The 17,230-nt window shown below is 45.9% G+C and overlaps 1 protein-coding gene and 1 long non-coding RNA gene across 3 annotated transcripts in view; one reads left to right on the top strand and one right to left on the bottom strand.

Annotated features, from left to right (window-relative positions):
• The window catches only part of LOC310669768, a 571,559-nt gene that overhangs the window by 112,185 nt on the left and 442,144 nt on the right, over positions 1–17,230 (bottom strand). The window lies entirely within an intron of this gene.
• Positions 1–17,230, top strand: part of OPHN1 (oligophrenin 1) — a 117,590-nt gene that overhangs the window by 68,466 nt on the left and 31,894 nt on the right. For both annotated transcript variants that reach the window (XM_083423577.1, XM_083423578.1), the window contains 3 exons: positions 6,862–6,946; positions 7,416–7,474; positions 10,636–10,741. In XM_083423577.1, the coding sequence (XP_083279703.1) occupies positions 6,862–6,946; positions 7,416–7,474; positions 10,636–10,741 (250 nt within the window). The remainder of the gene's footprint in view (positions 1–6,861; positions 6,947–7,415; positions 7,475–10,635; positions 10,742–17,230) is intronic.

Genomic DNA, 17,230 nt, shown 5'->3' with positions numbered 1-17,230 from the left:
ACCTTGAGGCACATCTAGTCCAATGCGGGAATCTAAGCTAAAGCATCCATGGCAGGTTGCCATCCAACCTCTGCTTAAAAATCTCCAGTGAAGAAGAGTCCAACACCTTCCAAGGGAGTCTATTCCACTGTCAAACAGCTCTTACCCTTAGAAAGTTCTTCCTGAAGTTTAGCTGGAATCTCCTTTCTTGTAGCTTGAAGCCATTGGTTCGGATCCTAGCCTTCCGGAGCAGGAGAAAGCAAGCTTGCTCTATCTTCCATGGGACGGCCCTTTGGATATTTGAAGATGGCTATCATATCTCCTCTCAGTCTCTTTTCTTCCCGGCTAAACATACACAACTCCCTCAATTGTTCTTCATAAAGCTTGGTTTCCAGGCCCCCTAATCATCTTGGTCGCCATCCTCTGCACATGTTCCAGCCTGTCAAGTGTCATTATTTTTTTTATCATACTTTTATTGTGCTAGCTGAAGGCCATGACACCATCCTTAACACCAGCAGACACGAAATATACTGTAAAACCACAATCAAAACTGGCAAAAACCTTGTTACAGGGACAGTTAAAACAGAGAGGAGTTGCCTATGGATCGTATAAGTTAGATGCCTGAGTCCCCTTTACAATTAATGGCTAATTCATCCAAATTCATCACCCTAATCTCCCTAGCTGCCAGAGCATAGAGAGCGAATTGCTAAAATCATCAGCAACATTCTGCAGCCACTTCTTTCTCTCTGCCATAGTTAGGTTGATTTCCTGCGCAAACAAGGGTTTCATAAATCGATTTGTTGGTTCTGCACAAAGCCAGCATTGTGTTGTAGATAATGAGATATATATTCCACATACAGTTGCCTGCAAAATCAGAGTCTTGCTTCATAAGGGACCTTATTATATTGTCCATCCAGGGCCACTGTAAGCATTGCCTGGAAGTGCAGCTCTGTGAAGGCCACTCTTAGCGAGGCAGACAGAATTGCGCCGTTTTAATAAGTGGATACTGTGGCAAACATTTGGAGGAAATAATTGACTGCAAGTCTCTCCCCACTTCGTTCCAATAGAGCCAGTTCCTTATATGTCTCTTGTCCCTGCTCAAAGACGCTTGCAGCTTCTGTAAGTGGCAGTGGGCTAGGCAGTGCTGGATACCACCTTCCAAGCAGTTAGTATGTTCCAGTTCTTTATAATACAGTCTCTCATCTGGTAGGAGCTCAGTCTTTTCAAATCGTTTAGGCAGGCGTAATCAGCTCTAGCCCTCATTGCAGTCATGCCAAGTTCCGATCCAACTTGTCAATATCCTACTCCTGGTGTGGTCTGACCAAGGTAGAATAGAGCAATACTTTGACTTCCCTTGATCTGGACATCATCATCATCATCCATAACAACAACAACAATAGTAAAATAAGTTTATTATTTATACCCGCCCATCTAGTTGGGTTTCCTCAGCCACTCTGGGCAGCTTCCAACAAAGGATTAAAAATACATTAACACATCAGTCATTAAAAACTTCCCCAAACAGGGCTGTCTTCAGATGTCAACCAGACTTCTGTTGATGCAGCCTAGAATAGCATTAGCTCTTTTTTGTTGCTGCATCTCACTGTTGACTCACATTAAGCTTGTGGTCTACTAAAACCCCTAGATTCTTTCACATGCGCTACTGCCAAGACAGGTATTCCCATCTCACGTTTGTGCAGCTGGTTAATTCTGCCTAAGTGCAGAAGCTTACCTTTGTTCCTGTTGAAATTCACTGTGTTATTTTGGGCCCAGTTCTCCAATCTGTTACGGTCATCTTGAATCTTGTATCATCCCATATGAACCTTGCCTGGGTTTTGAGATCTTCAGGGGAGTCCCTTCTATCAGTCTATCAGTCTACCCTCACAGGCCTGCTTGGTGGGGGAACAGGAGAGGGCCTTCTCAGTGGCTGCTCCCAAGCGTAGTTCAGCAATGGAACAATAAATCATCTGAGGCCAGTGAAGTGAACTCTTTATTCAATGAAACAATCCACAGCTCCAGCCCGGTGGTCTCAGCAACTCTTTCTAGGAGGTCTTGCCCCAATGAAGCGTTTGCAAGGACTGAGGGTCCCTGCCTTCCCAGTGCCCAGTAGGACTTCTCCTCTCCAGAGTCTTTCCCATGCAGTCTCAGACTGTGTCTTCACACAACCACTCTCTGCTCTGTCTGTTTCGTTTGTGAGTTTTAGGAAACTGGGGAGGGGGGGAGGTGGTTACAGCAGGAGGGAGGGACTCCCTTGCTTCTTCAGCAGCCAGCTTCTCTGTCTCCTGGATCCACTCCTCTCCAGCCCCTGCTTCTGCCTCGGAATATGAACTGTTCTCTGCTGCAGCATGACCCTGCTCACCAAACCCTGTTGCCTCTTCTGCTTCTGACACCTCCTCCAAGTCTGCTCCTCCCTCTGACCACTCATCATTGTCCTATCACCAATCCCCTGGCTCTGAGCCTTCTACCCCGGGGGTTCCCTAGCAGGTTCCCTGGCTAGTGCCTCCTAGCGCTTCTCTGCATCCAGCCAGTCCATGACATAGAGGGCCTGCCCAATAAGGATTGTAAGGATTCACATTGTACTCTGAACTTTGCTACCATGGTGGTTTAAGGATGATTTTCATACTGCTGTAATTTCCTGTTGCTTGTGCAGTTGTGTGGTGTAGCAGTTAGAATGTCTGACTAGAACATGGGAAAGACCATGGTTCAAATCCTCCCACTCAGCCATAAAACTCCCTGTGTATGACCCTGGTGGCCAGTCATTGCCTCACTAGGTTGTTGTGGTATTGAGGAAGGGGAGAGCCATGTATGCCACCTTGAGCTCCTTGGAGAAAAAGGTGGGATATAAATGCAACAAATATTTATTAATTTAGGGGCCTTGATGCACAAGAGAATTGGGTCTTTACAGCATCTCTTCTCCCTGTTGATCTGTTAGTCAGAGGACTCTTTCAGATCTTGTGTTTCATTGGCATTCCCCAAGACACTACAGACCTCTTCAGCTGTAAGGTGGCTCAATCATAACCTGACCAAATTTGGAAAGGGAAGAAGAGACATTGCTTTGAATTATGCCTGTCTTCGCATTTGGTCTGAATATGTGGCAGAGGGATAAATGTTCAGCCTACAATCTTTGGAACAGAGAGAGATTGAAAGAGAGAAAGGATGCATTTGGTACCCTCCACTTCAGTCAAAAAGGCTTCCGGAGTGGCTTAGAAACACTCAAAGCAAGACTGCCCAAAGCTTATGATCTCTGTATTAAACACACACACACACACACACACACACACACAAATCCAAATTCAGGCATCCATTTTGAACAGTTGTTCCTATAGCCCATCTGGCACAGTTCAGGGGTAGGAGGTGCTTCGTGGAGCACCAGAAAAATGGAGAAATGAAAAAGGGGGAGTTTGGTCAAGTTCAGAATACTTGAAAAGTACAAATGGGGAGTTGGGGTGGGGATGCAGCTAATGGTTCACAACTGCTGTAGGTTTTGGGAGAAAGGGCAGCTGTAGATTGAGCAAGAGAGTTGATTTTCTTGAGACCAAGGGGAGAAATAAAGCTTGCAGAATGACACAAGGCTTCCCAGCCTGTTAGGAAGAAAGCAGGCTATCAAATCTGATAAAGGCATGTGCACATGGAGAGCAAGATACTGACATTTTGGGAGAGGGTGAAAAAATAAATAAAAATAATATTTCATACATAACAATAGATAAATGTACGTTAGACTGGGAATTAATATAATGAAGGTGCACATATCACAACTGTAATAATGGGTAGAATCAACAGCAGGAAAACAACAGAGGTTAAGAAGCAGAGGTGGATACATTTACAGAGATTGATGCAGGTTATTTTGATTTACACGCCCAGCAAATGATCTGCTAGAGATTTTGGAAAGTGCCTCGTCTGTCTGCCAGGTCTTTGTGTGTTCGGACACCTTTCCTGGATATCATTGCCCAATTTGACATCCAATGAACCTGAACATTGTAGGATTCAGGTCAGATACAATTATGTACTTCTTGATGTAGCACATATGTAAACAGTGGAACTCGCTCCCACGTGGAGCAGTGATGGCTACCAACTTGGATGGCTTTAAAAGAGGATTTGACCAATTCATAGAGGAAAAGGAGGCAATGCTCTTTCTCCAAAGCCAGACTGAGTAATGTGTCTGAATATTAATTGGTGGAAACCATTGGTGGAAACATTGGTCACTGTGAGAACAGGAGGCTAGACTAGATAGGCCACTGGCCTGGTCCAGTAGCTGGGCTCTTCTGATGCTCTTATGGAACCTCCAGACCCAGAGGCAGTCTATCTGGATTCTTGGGTCAATACGGACCATTTGGCCACAGTGAGCACAGGAACCTAACCTGGATGGGTTGTTGGCCTGATCCAGCAGGCTCTTACACTGTGAGGAGGGCTTGGGCTTAGAAAAAGTAAATCATGGCACCACTCTTTCAAGATCTTAGTGGGTGGCTTTGCATGAAGGCTGGAGGGGACTTGGTCTGCCAACTCTTTCCCATTACATCATTGTGGAAGCCAGGTGGTTGTTTGGAGTCAGGGCCAGCTGGCTGCTATGATGGTGTTAATATCGACACTTTCTAAGAAATAAATCTCCCGGCTCCCCGTCACTTTCTGAGCAGGTCCTTTTTATTACCAATCAGCAAAGTGCCTGCTGATTCCTGTAAGAGCCCTACTTCCTTGGCTGCCCTTTTTTTGTTGTTTCAAAACACTTGGCTGTGCTCTCCCTTGCCGTTGTTATATTGGATTCCTGTAGAGTCTTGAGTTGTACAAGGCAGGGTCACACTCTCCGATGATTAATTACATGGGACAAAGTGTGTTTGATGGCTGTTAATAGTCCTCCTGCCTTTCCTCTGGGCAAATAGCTCCGTGTGCTTTCTATCGAGAGACCCTGCTGGGGTTTGTTAAATGTGTTTTGATTTGGTTGTCCAGTTTGCTACTGCTGCTGCTTCTGGCACCATCAATCCCACTTGACACTAACAAAACATAGAACTGCAATGGATTAGAAATTCTAGGTGCAAATTCTAGTGTGGCCACTGGGAACCCTCAGACTGGATTACTGCAATGCACTTTGTGTAGGACTGCCCTTGGGCCTGTTTCGGAAGCTCCAGCTGGTGCAGAGCACTGCAACCAGATTGCTGATGGGAGCTTCTGGCTGAGGGCATTCGACACCATTGTTAAAACAGCTGCACTGCACTGCCCATCTACTACCGAGCCAGGTTGCCTTGATTTACAAAGCTCTGAACAACCTAGGTCCAGGGTAAACTTCACCTGAACCTTATAGTATCCCAACTTGATCACTGAGATCATCTGGAAGAACATCATTGGTTGTTCGCCAAGTTGGCGAGGCTTATTTGGTGACAGTGAGAAGCCAAGCCTTTAGTGTCATGGGCCCAGTCCTGTGGAACTCTCTGCCACTGGAGATTCAGCAGGTACTTTCTGCTTCAACTTTTTAACCACCTGCTGAAAACTTCTATTCCACCAGCTGTGTGCAGTATCCAGAGTGGAGTCTCTTTAGGCGACTGAATGGTGTCTTGTATACCTCCTTCCGGAAACTCCTGGTGCCAAATGTATTGCTTTCCTTTCCTTTGGACCACATCAGGGGGTCTTGTTGTCTGGGCAGCCCAGGACCTCCATATACACTGCACAGGCTTGCACACCATAGAGGTGACTTTGATGCTGCAAATGCAGCAAAAGCAATAGAGGAGGCAGCAGTTATGAGTTATAAGCTCAACCTGATTGGCATAAGATACAAGCAGAAAGTGTGGCCTCAAATCAACACTGTCAGAACAGTCATACCTGAACTTTGTGAAGGTTTCTCTAATTCCATTGAACAAGCTCTACTGAGCTGACAGCATCAAAGCAAGGTGGAGCTGCATCAAAGAGGCAACCTACGACATAGGCAATCAAAGAGAACAACAGATCCACGACTGGCTTGAGGCCGGCATAAAAGACACGGAGCCTTGTTATTGCTGCAAAAGTCTTTTGTGAGCTACCCTGTTGAAAGATGCTTTCTACACTGAGAAAGTGATACCCAGTGAGTTGCCAGACAATGTGCCAGCGACTAAAGCTGCCTTGGAGTGTTCAACTCACTGCTGACAGCGGCAGCACTCACCAAATATATGAAGGCTTGAACAAAGCCTTTGGACCAACAATCAAGAAAACTCTTCCCTCGTCTTGCAGGAGAGACTGAAGCCAATAGCAATGAAGGCAATGAAGAATACATCCTTTCACATTGGGTTACCAGCATTTGTTTTTAACTTCTTTCCTTTTAACTTCTTATGCTTCCATTGTATGTTTTTATCTTATTTTCACTGTTGTAAACTGCCCTGATATATTATTGTAATACGGTGGGATCTAAATATTTTTTATAAATAAGTAAGTAAATAAATAAATAACCCAGGGTGGTGGTAGTGGAGAGATGCACCTGTCCTTTGGAGAGCCCCAGGTAGCTCCGCTGCTCACACTTTTGAGCCATTCTTCCCCCCTCCCATCCCCAGTGGAAATTTGGGGGGTGCCACTTTCTCCATTAAATACTGTCTTTTGCACTTCCACAAAAATGTTGTGGTCGCTTGGATGAATCTCATCACGGGGACCGTGTTCTGGATATTCTCTGTGCTTCCCCCTTGGCCTTCTTTCAATACCAAAAAGGAATTCATTTGTCATTGGGAACAATAAAATGAAAATAACAAGGAGAGCAAATTTCAAGTGGAACACCAGGGGAAGATGGTGTAACACTGTGGTTTTCTCAGACTGTTGAGCCTGAAATGTTTTAATTGCTTCCCTTCACAGAACAAGAAGTTACAAACGGTGGTTTCCTGGTCTGTTTTCTAAACCTTTTTAAAAAAATTGCCTCTTCTCTTTTCCTCTCTCCAGACCCGAAGTGCCCAGGGGATGTGGACTTCCAAAATAGTGACTGGGACATCAAGACAATTACAAGCTCATTGAAGTTCTACCTCAGGTAGGTTCTTCTTTCTCAGTTTCTGCTTTCTAAATATCTGACCTTTATCTAGCTAATCTGCACAGAGTGGGTGGACAGAGGGCATGGAGCTGGTTAAAGACAGCTTTCCTGTGTTTCACTGCACTTGTCTTATCCTGTGAGCACTGCCTTAGATTGCTGCTCCATTTGCCCAGTTCTCTCCACTCAAGGTGTCCGTGGAAATCTTACCCAGCTACGCTCACCAGAAGCTGAGGTCCTGCATGCAAAACAGGAGCTCTTCCACTGAGCTGTGTCCCTGTCCATGAAACAAGGAAACTTCTACTCATATCACCAGGGCCTTGGACATAGAGTGGTCTTGATGGAATTTATTGACATTTTTTAAAACAACAACAACATACAAATTGTTCCAGATTGAGTAGAGCACAGCTGTGCCTCCCTGTTTCCTATGGAACTTACGCATTGCACTCTCTCTTTTTTTCCCCCACCACAGGAATCTCTCTGAACCTGTCATGACGTATAAGCTTCACAAAGAATTGATCTTAGCTGCCAGTAAGTGCCTGGGAGCAGGGTGGTGGTGAGCTGCTATTAAGAGTAGTTTTCTGGAGGGTGTGAGCTCATTTGCCTGATGAGGACAAGGTTCTATTCCCTGGGATGTTAGATCTGTGCTAAGTGCCTTGAAGAACCACTTTCTCATGTTCTGTAAAGGAAGTGATAGCACATAGAAAACAGGGACATGTGCCTCTTCTCCTCTCATATAAACCAAGGCAGGTCCTACTACTTACCTCCCAAAATGGATATTTCCTCCTCCTCCCAACTGCCCCCCCAAATTTCTTTTTTGTATTGTGTATACCTACTAAGGAAGATAATAATGCAATAAAATTTGAAACAGTAACAGTTTATTGCACATGTATCCAAAATCAGATTAAAACTATTGAGTTTAATTCATCAAAATTGATGGGCTTGCTCCCGTGTTACCTGCTTTTCAAAGGCTAATAGTCAATAGACCTCCGGTGCTTCCCCTGCTGCCCCCTTGCCTCTTGCAGTACTACCCACTTTGAGAACCACTGATCTAGGGCAAGAACAGCAAATCTCACTTGAGGACGTCATGGCCAATGTTTTCCCCCTCTTTTAATTGATTGTTCCATGGACAATCAAAGCAGCACGGTTAATTAACTCTGAAACCTTTCAATTAGGTCGACAGTCCAAATTTGCACAGTATTGTATTACTAGGCCCGGACAACAATTTAATTAAATGAGTGGATAAATCAAGAATCTGGTCATCTTTGATTGAACTCCTGCTGGCTGTAATGAGCTCCCTGGTGCTTCCCGTTTTCGACATCCAACCTCCTCTCCCTGTTTCTCTGTGAGTGGTTTCGCGGGTTTGCAAGCTAGCTTGAAGCACAGGCTTCCTTAAGCAAGACAGCATCCACAACTTACCCTCTTGCATCCTATCCCACAGGTTGAATTAATACAATTTATCTTTGCTTGGTCAGTAAAATGTGTGTAAAATCACATAGCGATCATTAAAAATGATTGCCAAGTACTTGCAAAGTAATATTAATATTTGTTAATTAATTAATTAATTATCATCGCCTGACATTTGCAGAAGGTAAAATTAAAATTCCTTGGTTTTCTGAAAGCCGTTTATGTGCTTCTTCATTAAATGTAGACTTAACAAGCTAAATGTTATCCAATTAATAGCAGGTTGTAATCCCTCACACCCAAGAACATATTTTAAGGACCCCTCACTGAAGAAATTTGCAAAAATTAAGCTTCGCACTGTACTATCTCAGGATCAATCTCTATCATTGGGCTCACAAGAGCCCAGCTGATCTGGAGCAGAGGTGTAATGCAGCACAGACTTGCCACAGGTGGTGAAAGGTTGCATTCTGTGCTGAGCTGGGGCAAGTGGAGATCAGTGGCCTGGAGCTCTGGGCTTGATTGAAGGACAGAAAGATGTCTAGCCAAGGAGAATCTGCACCTGCTCCCCAGTTGACATGCAACGTGAGCCCCATGCTGCCGTACAGACAAAATAGCATGGAATCATAGAATTGTAGAGTTGGAAGGGACCCAATGAGTCATCTAGTCCAACCCCCTGCAATGCAAGAATCTCAGCTAGATCATACATGACAGCTTAAAAACCTCCACTACCTCTCACGGGAGTCTGTTCCACTGTCAAAACAACTCATACTGTCAGAAGATTCTCCTTGGCTCAACAGTGGCCAATTGCAGAGGCATCTTGGAAGCCTCTCATCACTCAGCAAGGAGGCTCTGACCTCTGCACCTTGGCTGCGAAGGTGCTTTGGGACAGAGCCAGGACCCTGGGAGAGGACAGTTTCAGTCGATGAATCCGTCTAACCTCCACCAGTTTCGGACTACAACACCCATCAACCCAGGGTTATATGGCTGTGCTGGCTGTGGCTGATGGGAGTTGTAGTCCAAAACAGCTGGAGAGCATGGTGTGTATGTGGAGACTCAGAGCTGCATGGGAAAATGCATGCGTTAGAATGAAGGATTCTTCTAGTTTAAATGGTGGAAATGGGGCTTTGGAAAGGAATCACGAGTCTCATCCAGTCCAGCCCCTGGAGGTGCCGGAATCATAGCTAAAGAAACTCTGACAGGTAGCCACCCAACCTCTGCTTAAAAACATCCAAGGAAGGAGAGTCCACCACCTTCCAAGGGAGACCGTTCCACCGTCGAAATGGCTCTTACAGTCGGAAAGTTCTTCCTGATGTTTAGTCAAAATTTCCATTTGAATCCATTGGTTTGAATCCAGCCTTCCGGAGCAACAGAAGACAAACTTGCTCCATCTTCCATGGGACAGCCCTTCAGATATTTGAAGATGGTTCTCATCTCACCCTTCAGTCTCTTCCAGGCTAAACAGACAAGGAGGGGGAAACTATATTGAAAACTTACCAGGGCCATCAACAATTCCCTCTTTTAGCTGCCTCTGACTTCTCTGTTCTTCCCAGTCCTTTTTCAAATGCTATTAGCTGTGTCTAAATAAGAAACTGCCTGTGTTTTGAGTTCCACTTATTTCTGCACAAAATCCTCCCTGCCCTCAGCAAGATTTTAGCAAAATCAGTATTGTGCCACTGATTTTCATCGCAGCCAACAGCAGCCGTTGCTCGTTGCAGTTAATATTTATTATTATTTAATACAATTTATACACTACTTGGGTTCCTCCCCTCTAAACGTGCCTCAAAGCAGGTTACAAAAAAGATAAAATAGTAAAATTACCAATAAGAAAATTTCAACAGGTAAACAAATATAATAAATTTTATTATATAATAAAATTTTATTATATAATAAAATATAATAAAAAATAATAATAATAAATCCAACAACAATAATTTTAAACTTCCCAAAATGTGAAAAGACAAAAAACAGATTAGAACTCACCCCAGCCCAGCTTTGTAAACATCTAGGTAGAGTTGCCAAAAGAAAAATGTTTTAACAGGTGGTGCCTGCCTGATGTCAGTAGATGCTGCCATGCTAAAAGATTGAGTTAGTTCGCATGCTTTTTGTTTTGAAAGCAGCAACCCTGGGGAAGCCTGAATCCCAATCTGGAAGTGAGGAGAGACAGTGTAACTCCACCAATTGACGTGTCCTGCTTAAACACAAACACATAGCAGCTGCTGTTTGCACCAGAAGCGAAGCCTCTGTGTATTTACCTCAAACTGAAAATCTGATTATTTTTTCCTTCCTAGAGTCTGACAACCTGGATTATAGGCTGGGGGCGATCCATTCCCTTGTCTATAAACTCCCTGACAAAAACCGAGAGATGCTAGAAATGATCATCAGGCACCTGGTCCAGTAAGTTGGCGTTTCTATGCAAGATTCCTACTGTAAAGCAGGGGGGTTGGCAGCTGGCGGACTTCTGCTCAACTGTGCCCTGGGCCCTATTCCGGAAGCTCTCTGCAAGTGATCAGGACTCCAGCAAAAGTGATCTATACCAGGGGGTGGGGAGAGAGAAGGAAGGGGTTGGACACAGTGTTTTTTGTTTTTGTTTTTTGTCTCTGCACACACCCACTGCCAGCATTAGGCTCCTTCCACAGTTGACATGTGACTTCTGTCAGAGTCGCCTTCCACAGAAGGGTTGCTTGTCAGGATTTTGCCTTCATGGTATGTATGTGGATTGAACTATAGACCCAACAGAGTCTTGGCTATTGGTGATGGCCTAACACATCCTCTCTCTGCTTCAGGGTTGCCCATGATGGGTACATAATGCCAGCTTGCCCCAACTGACCTGGTTACCAATTAGTTTCCAGTTCAGAGTGCTGGGTGTGACCTATAAAGCCTTAAACGGCTCAGGACCACAATACCCCAAGGACTGCCTCTCTCCATATGAACTGACCCAAACCCTGCAGTCATCACCTGAGGCCCTCCTTCATGTTCCTCCTCTGCAAGGGTTCTGGAGGGTGGTAACATGAGAACGGAGGCTTTTCAGTGGTGGCACCCCACTTGTGGTATTCTCTCCCCAGGAAGACTGTCGGTGGCAGCAGACTTTTGTCAGGCCTCTGGCTTTTAATTATCTGTGGCCCTTTTGTGCAGGTGTTTTTGTGTTTCAATCCAGTTTTTAAAAATGTGAAGATGTTTTGTTTTTCATGAATGTAGTATTTATTTATTGTTGTAAGCCACTTTGAGTTACTTATATAAAATAAAAAGCCAATAAGTTTAATAAATAATAATAATATAGAAAAGGGAGGCTGTTGCAATTCTGATAAGGCAAGGAGGATGTTTGAGAACAAGCCTTGGCTTTCAGATCAGGAGGGTTTGATTGTTTCCAGACCTCAGGAAAATCAGTTTTAGAAATGTGATTTTTTTCTTCTTCTCCAACAAAGCACCACTCTTAAGTGCTTGTCAGAGGAAAATATGCCTGGTTTTGGCAATTTGAAATTTCATTGTGCAATTGCTGGGTGTGATGTAGATTATAATCTCCAGCCTTTTCCTCTTTCTGGTTTCAGTCTTCTGGCATAGATTTCGTTGCAGGCTTCATTGGCCCCAAAGATTTGTTGAAGTCCTCCTCCTTCCATATTTTATTGGTTTTGTTAGGATTTTGCAAAGTTTTTTTACAGATAAAGTTGCTCGTGTTTGGAAGGAGGTAGACACCACCGTGGGAGCAGGCCTGGGGCAGGAGAATGCTAGAGCCCTGTCAGGTCAAGTTGCATCGAATCAATTTCAATCCATTATCCCTAGGATGTGGACAGGCTGCTAGGATGCGTGAAACCAACCACCTGTCTCCTTGATCCTTGCCCATCCTGGCTAATAAAAGCAAGCCGGGAAGGGCTGGGCGATGGGCTCTGCGGGGTGGTGAATGCTTCCCTCTGTGAGGGATCATTCCCAGACCTGCTGAAAGAGGCGGTCATTAAACCGCTTCTTAAAAACACCTGTAAACCGCTTCTTAGACCTGGCCAGTATGGCCAACTATCGCCCAGTCTCAAATCTTCCATTCTTGGGCAAGGTGATTGAGCGGGTGGTTGCTGAACAACTCCAGGCACGCCTGGAGGATGCGGACCATTTGGATCTCTTCCAATCGGGATTCAGGCCTTATCATGGGACTGAAACTGCCTTGGTTGCACTGGCTGAGGATCTCCAGCAGGCTAGGGACAAAGGTGAGAGCTGTTTCCCACTACTGGATCTCTCAGCGGCCTTTGATACAATCGACCATAACATCCTTCTGGACCATCTAGAGGACCTTGGAGCTGGTGGCACTGTTATACAGTGGTTCCGCTCCTTTGTCCTGGGCCGTGTCCAGAAAGTGGTGGTGGGGGATTAGTGTTCAGACCCCTGGGCCCTCACTTTTGGGGTGCCTCAGGGTTCCATCCTCTCCCCCATGCTTTTTAATGTCTACATGAAGCTGCAGGGGGTTTGGACTGGGTGTCCATCAATATGCAGATGATGCCCAGCTCTACCTCTCTTTCAAATCAGAACCAGCGAAGGTGGTGAAGGTCCTGTGCGAGTGCCTGGAGGCGGTTGGAGGATGGATGGCGGCTAATGTATTGAGGTTGAATCCTGACAAGACAGAAGTACTGTTTTTGGGGGACAGGGGGTGGGGAGGTGTGGAGGAGTCCCTGGTCCTGAATGGGGTAACTGTGCTCCTGAAGGACCAGGTGCGCAGCCTGGGAGTCATTTTGGACTCACAGCTGTCCATGGAGGCGCAGGTCAATTCTGTGTCCAGGGCAGCTGTCTACCAGCTCCACCTGGTACGCAGGCTGAGACCCTACCTGCCCGCAGACTGTCTCGCCAGAGTGGTGCATGCTCTAGTTACCTCTCGCTTGGACTACTGCCAGAAACCACAACTAATCCAGACTGCGGCAGCTAGACTGGTGACTGGGAGCGGCCACCGAGGCCACATAACACCGGTCTTGAAAGACCTACATTGGCCCCCAGTACGTTTCTGAGCACAATTCAGGGTGTTGGTGCTGACCTTTAAAGCCCTAAATGGCCTTGGTCCTGGAGCGTCTCCACCCCCATCGTTCTGCCCGGACACTGAGGTCCACGCTGAGAGCCTTCTGGCGGTTTCCTCGCTGTGAGAAGCCAAGTTATAGGGAACCAGGGCCTTCTCAGTAGCGGCACCCGTCGTGTGGAACACCCTCCCACTAGAGGTCAAAGAGAAAAACTACCAGACTTTTAAAAGACATCTGGGCAGCCCTGTTTAGGGAAGCTTTAATGTTTAATAGACTATTGTATTTTAATATTGTGTTGGAAGACACCCAGAGTGGCTGGGGAAACCCAGCCAGATGGGTGGGGTATAAATAATAAATTATTATTATTATGGTTCTACAAAGCCTTAGAACAACCAGACATTTGCATATACTTCCATAGAGCCAAAAAAGCCTATCTTTCAAGCTCTGCCCTTTAGTTATTTTAAGTTTACGAGATACGTTTCAAGGAGGACAAAGTCCCATTCTGTTTCTGCAAACAGTTTCAAGAGCGCCAGGTGGAAAGATGATGCATTTAGCTCAGGGGTCGGCAAACTACGGCCCCCGGACTGGATCAGGCCCGCCAGGGTCCTAAATCCGGCCTGCCCTCCTGCTGCTGGCTCTCTGGCTTCTGGCTCGCCGCCACTACCTCCTCCACTGCCGCCACTACCAGCAACAAGCTGGTGCACGTGGTGAGCACTAAAGACACCGCCAGCTCATGGCGCTGAAAAGGGGGGCAAGGAGACACGCTAAGAGAACCCACTGCGCGCAGGGGAGAGAGCGCTCCCCACGAGGCAGGCGGCGAGCGAAGCGCTGCGGGGGTCCGAGGTGGAGCGAGAAGTGACACGGTCAGGAGGCGTTGCGCACAGGCATCAGGCAGCACCACCGCCTGGGTCCCTCGCAGCTCAGTCACTGCCCCTCCGGGTCTCCCGCTTGCCACCTGCCTCATGGGGAGCACGTGCTCCCCTTCGCACGGTGGGTTCTCTCAGTGTGTCTTTCCCCCCTTTTTGGTGCAAAAGAGGCATGTTCAACTATGGGGGTGGATCTCATAGTGGAGGGATCTGCCCTGTGGGTTGGGGGGATTACCTCGGGGAGCTCTAAGACACAAGGAGGTGGCAGGGGCGGGCACTGCAGGTGTACTTCGAAAACCTGGCATCAGTGGATCAAGTCTATTAGTTTTGTTGAATTAATTAAGCTAAATCATTTTAATTGGGTTTTGCAGTTAATCGCTAATGCTTTGAATTTTATTGGGCAGGCAATTCTGCTATGATGCTTTTCATAGGGTAGGGTGCACTGGGGATGAGTTTCTGGGACACAGGGTCCCAGGGCCCTCAAAAGAGTTTGGGAGCCACTGAATTGTGATTTACCTGAAACATGTACCCCGCATGGGTTTGACATTGCTGGCATTATAATTTATTTGCCTCTCCCTTTGCTTTTTGCAAATTTATTAAACCACAGCCTCAAGCTGGTTTATGACCAAACCCATTAACATTTGCTTAAAGCATTGGCTTGAACTTTAAAGAAGCAATCAAAATTTCCAACATTACACAAAAGTATCAAAACTGCTCAAGCAAAAGTGCTTGTGTAAAGAAAAGAGAATTAATAACAGGCGAGAGCACACCAGTAGACACCCACGTATACATCTGAAGGATGTCAAATCTACTTTTTTTGCCAACTTTCTGAAGGTGCACCTGAAATGTCTGCAAGTTTCATTTTTAGAGTTTGCAAGAGTATGTTCTGCCTCCAGCGTCAGAGCCAGTATGCCTCTGAATACCAATTACTGGGAATTGCTGGTGGGCAGAGTGCTGCTGTGCTCATGTCCAGCTTGCAGGCTTCCCATTGGGACATCAGGTTGGATTTCCCAATGTGGGAACAGGATGCTAGACTGGGTGGGTCATTGGCCTAATCCAGCAGGCTCTTCTTACGTTTTAATGTAGTAATTTAACCTCCCTCCATTGATACCCCATCACACAAAATGAGCTGCAGAGGCTTACTTGATAACAATGGGCATCACTGGGCCAGTGCAGTGGAACACTGTGACTTGAGATTCAGTGGGCACCTTCTGTGCCAACTTTTAAAAGCCTGCTGAAAAGTTATATTCTGCCAGTTGTTTATAGGCAATTAAGAGGACATCCTTCCGCAATGGTTTACAGGTGTTTGTTTTTAACTTTTTTAATGCTTTTACTGTATACTTTTATGTTTTTGTTACTGTAAACTGCTTTAATATATTTCTATTAATGAATAATAATGCAAAAGAGTCCCATGATGCTTCACCATAGGGGTGGGGTTGTTTGCTTGCTTGCTTGCTTGCTTGCTTGCGTGGTTGAATATCTATATACTGCTAAATCACCAAATAGTTTAGAGCATTAAAAAGATAAAGACCAAACAAAAATGTCACAAAAGAATAAAAGGAAGTTTAAAGCAAAAATAAATTAAAAACAGGCATCAATAGCCCATTGTGGGCTATTGTCCTCTTAATTGCCTGCAGAACAGAAAAGGTTTTTTCAGCGGATGTTTTAAAAGTTACCGCAAAGGGGCCTGCTGAATCTCAGAGAGAGCTGACAGGACTGGGCAGCTGACAATAAAGGCTTGGTTTCCTTTTGTGGTCAAATGAACCTTGCCAACTCAGGGAATGACCAGCAACATTCTTGCAGGTTATCTCAGCTTTTGAGTTGTAAGTACTCAGGCAAGGTCCCTAAGGTTGTTCAGGGCTTGTGAATCCCCCCCCCCCCAGCTTTAAATGCGCATTTTTATTCGCTTTGTTTGTATGCCACATTTTGTCCAAAGAAACCCCCCAAGAAGGCAGCTCACAAAGGTTAACACCCAAAGAAATGATGCAAGGCAGCTTACACAACAACAATATCTCCATAATAACATATTTAAAACCACAAACCAAAAAGCAATCATATATTTGGGCTTGTGAATTAATGCAAGGATTTTGAGTCTGGCTTGGTAGTAGTTGGGCAGCCAGCACATCCTCGGCCAGAAGCTCCCATAAACAGTCTGGCTCACTGGCGGGGGAAGTGGGGTGCAGAGGGGATAACAAACTGGGCCGCGGGGGAAGCAGGGGGCGATGGGGTCCCCACTGGCTGAATGGAGGAGGAAAGCAGGGAGCAGCTAAGATTTTAAGCATGATGAGGGCTCTGTGGTTGTTTTATTGCTTGCTTAAAGGGCGGGGGGGGGGGGTCATATAGGCTGGTGGGAAGGGAGAGCGAGGAGGCGGAAAGGCTCTCCCTGAGGAAGTTGTGCCTGAGCAGCCCGTGACCTTTTGTGCTTTGTTGTCTGCTATTTAGTTCATTGCGGGCTTAATGCTGTTCTGGGGATCTGAGGAGGCGGTGGAGCAGCCCATCACATTTGGGGGTGGGGGGAGGCGGGAAGAGGGGAGGAGGAGGTCACGGTCTTTCTCCCAGACCCCCAGTGTGGTGGTTCTGCCACTTCTCTCTAAACACGTGCCAAGGGTTTGGTAGATTACGGTAGCAACCTTCGCCCCAGAGAGAAGGCAGATGGAAAAGTAATATATAAGTAATAACAATCATAACCATAGCATGGGTAGGGGGTACTTGTTGCCATTATTATTCTGGTACAGTATGATAGCACAGATTTTCTTGTATTCAGTGAGCTGTATGAGATCCTGCCCCCTGCACTACAAGTCAGCATGTCAGATGCTGCTGCTATTCATAACGTTTATTTTAAAAGTACTTGAGCTCTCCTATTCCAGCCTGGTGTGGCAATACAAGTAAAGCAAAGAGGTGGAGCCTGGGAATCAAGTTCCTTCCTGCCCCTTCGTTAGCGGGGGACGGGGACAGAAGGGAAATACATTTGTGGCAGAGGGGAGGGCTGTGGCAAGCCAGCAGGGTTCCCAGATGAGGAACAGCAAGAG

This window comes from Podarcis tiliguerta (assembly GCF_965153285.1).
Source record: "Podarcis tiliguerta genome assembly, chromosome: Z".
In the NCBI taxonomy this organism is placed as follows: domain Eukaryota; kingdom Metazoa; phylum Chordata; class Lepidosauria; order Squamata; family Lacertidae; genus Podarcis; species Podarcis tiliguerta.
Note: the sequence above shows the minus strand (reverse complement) of the source record. Positions and strands in the feature narration are given on the sequence as shown.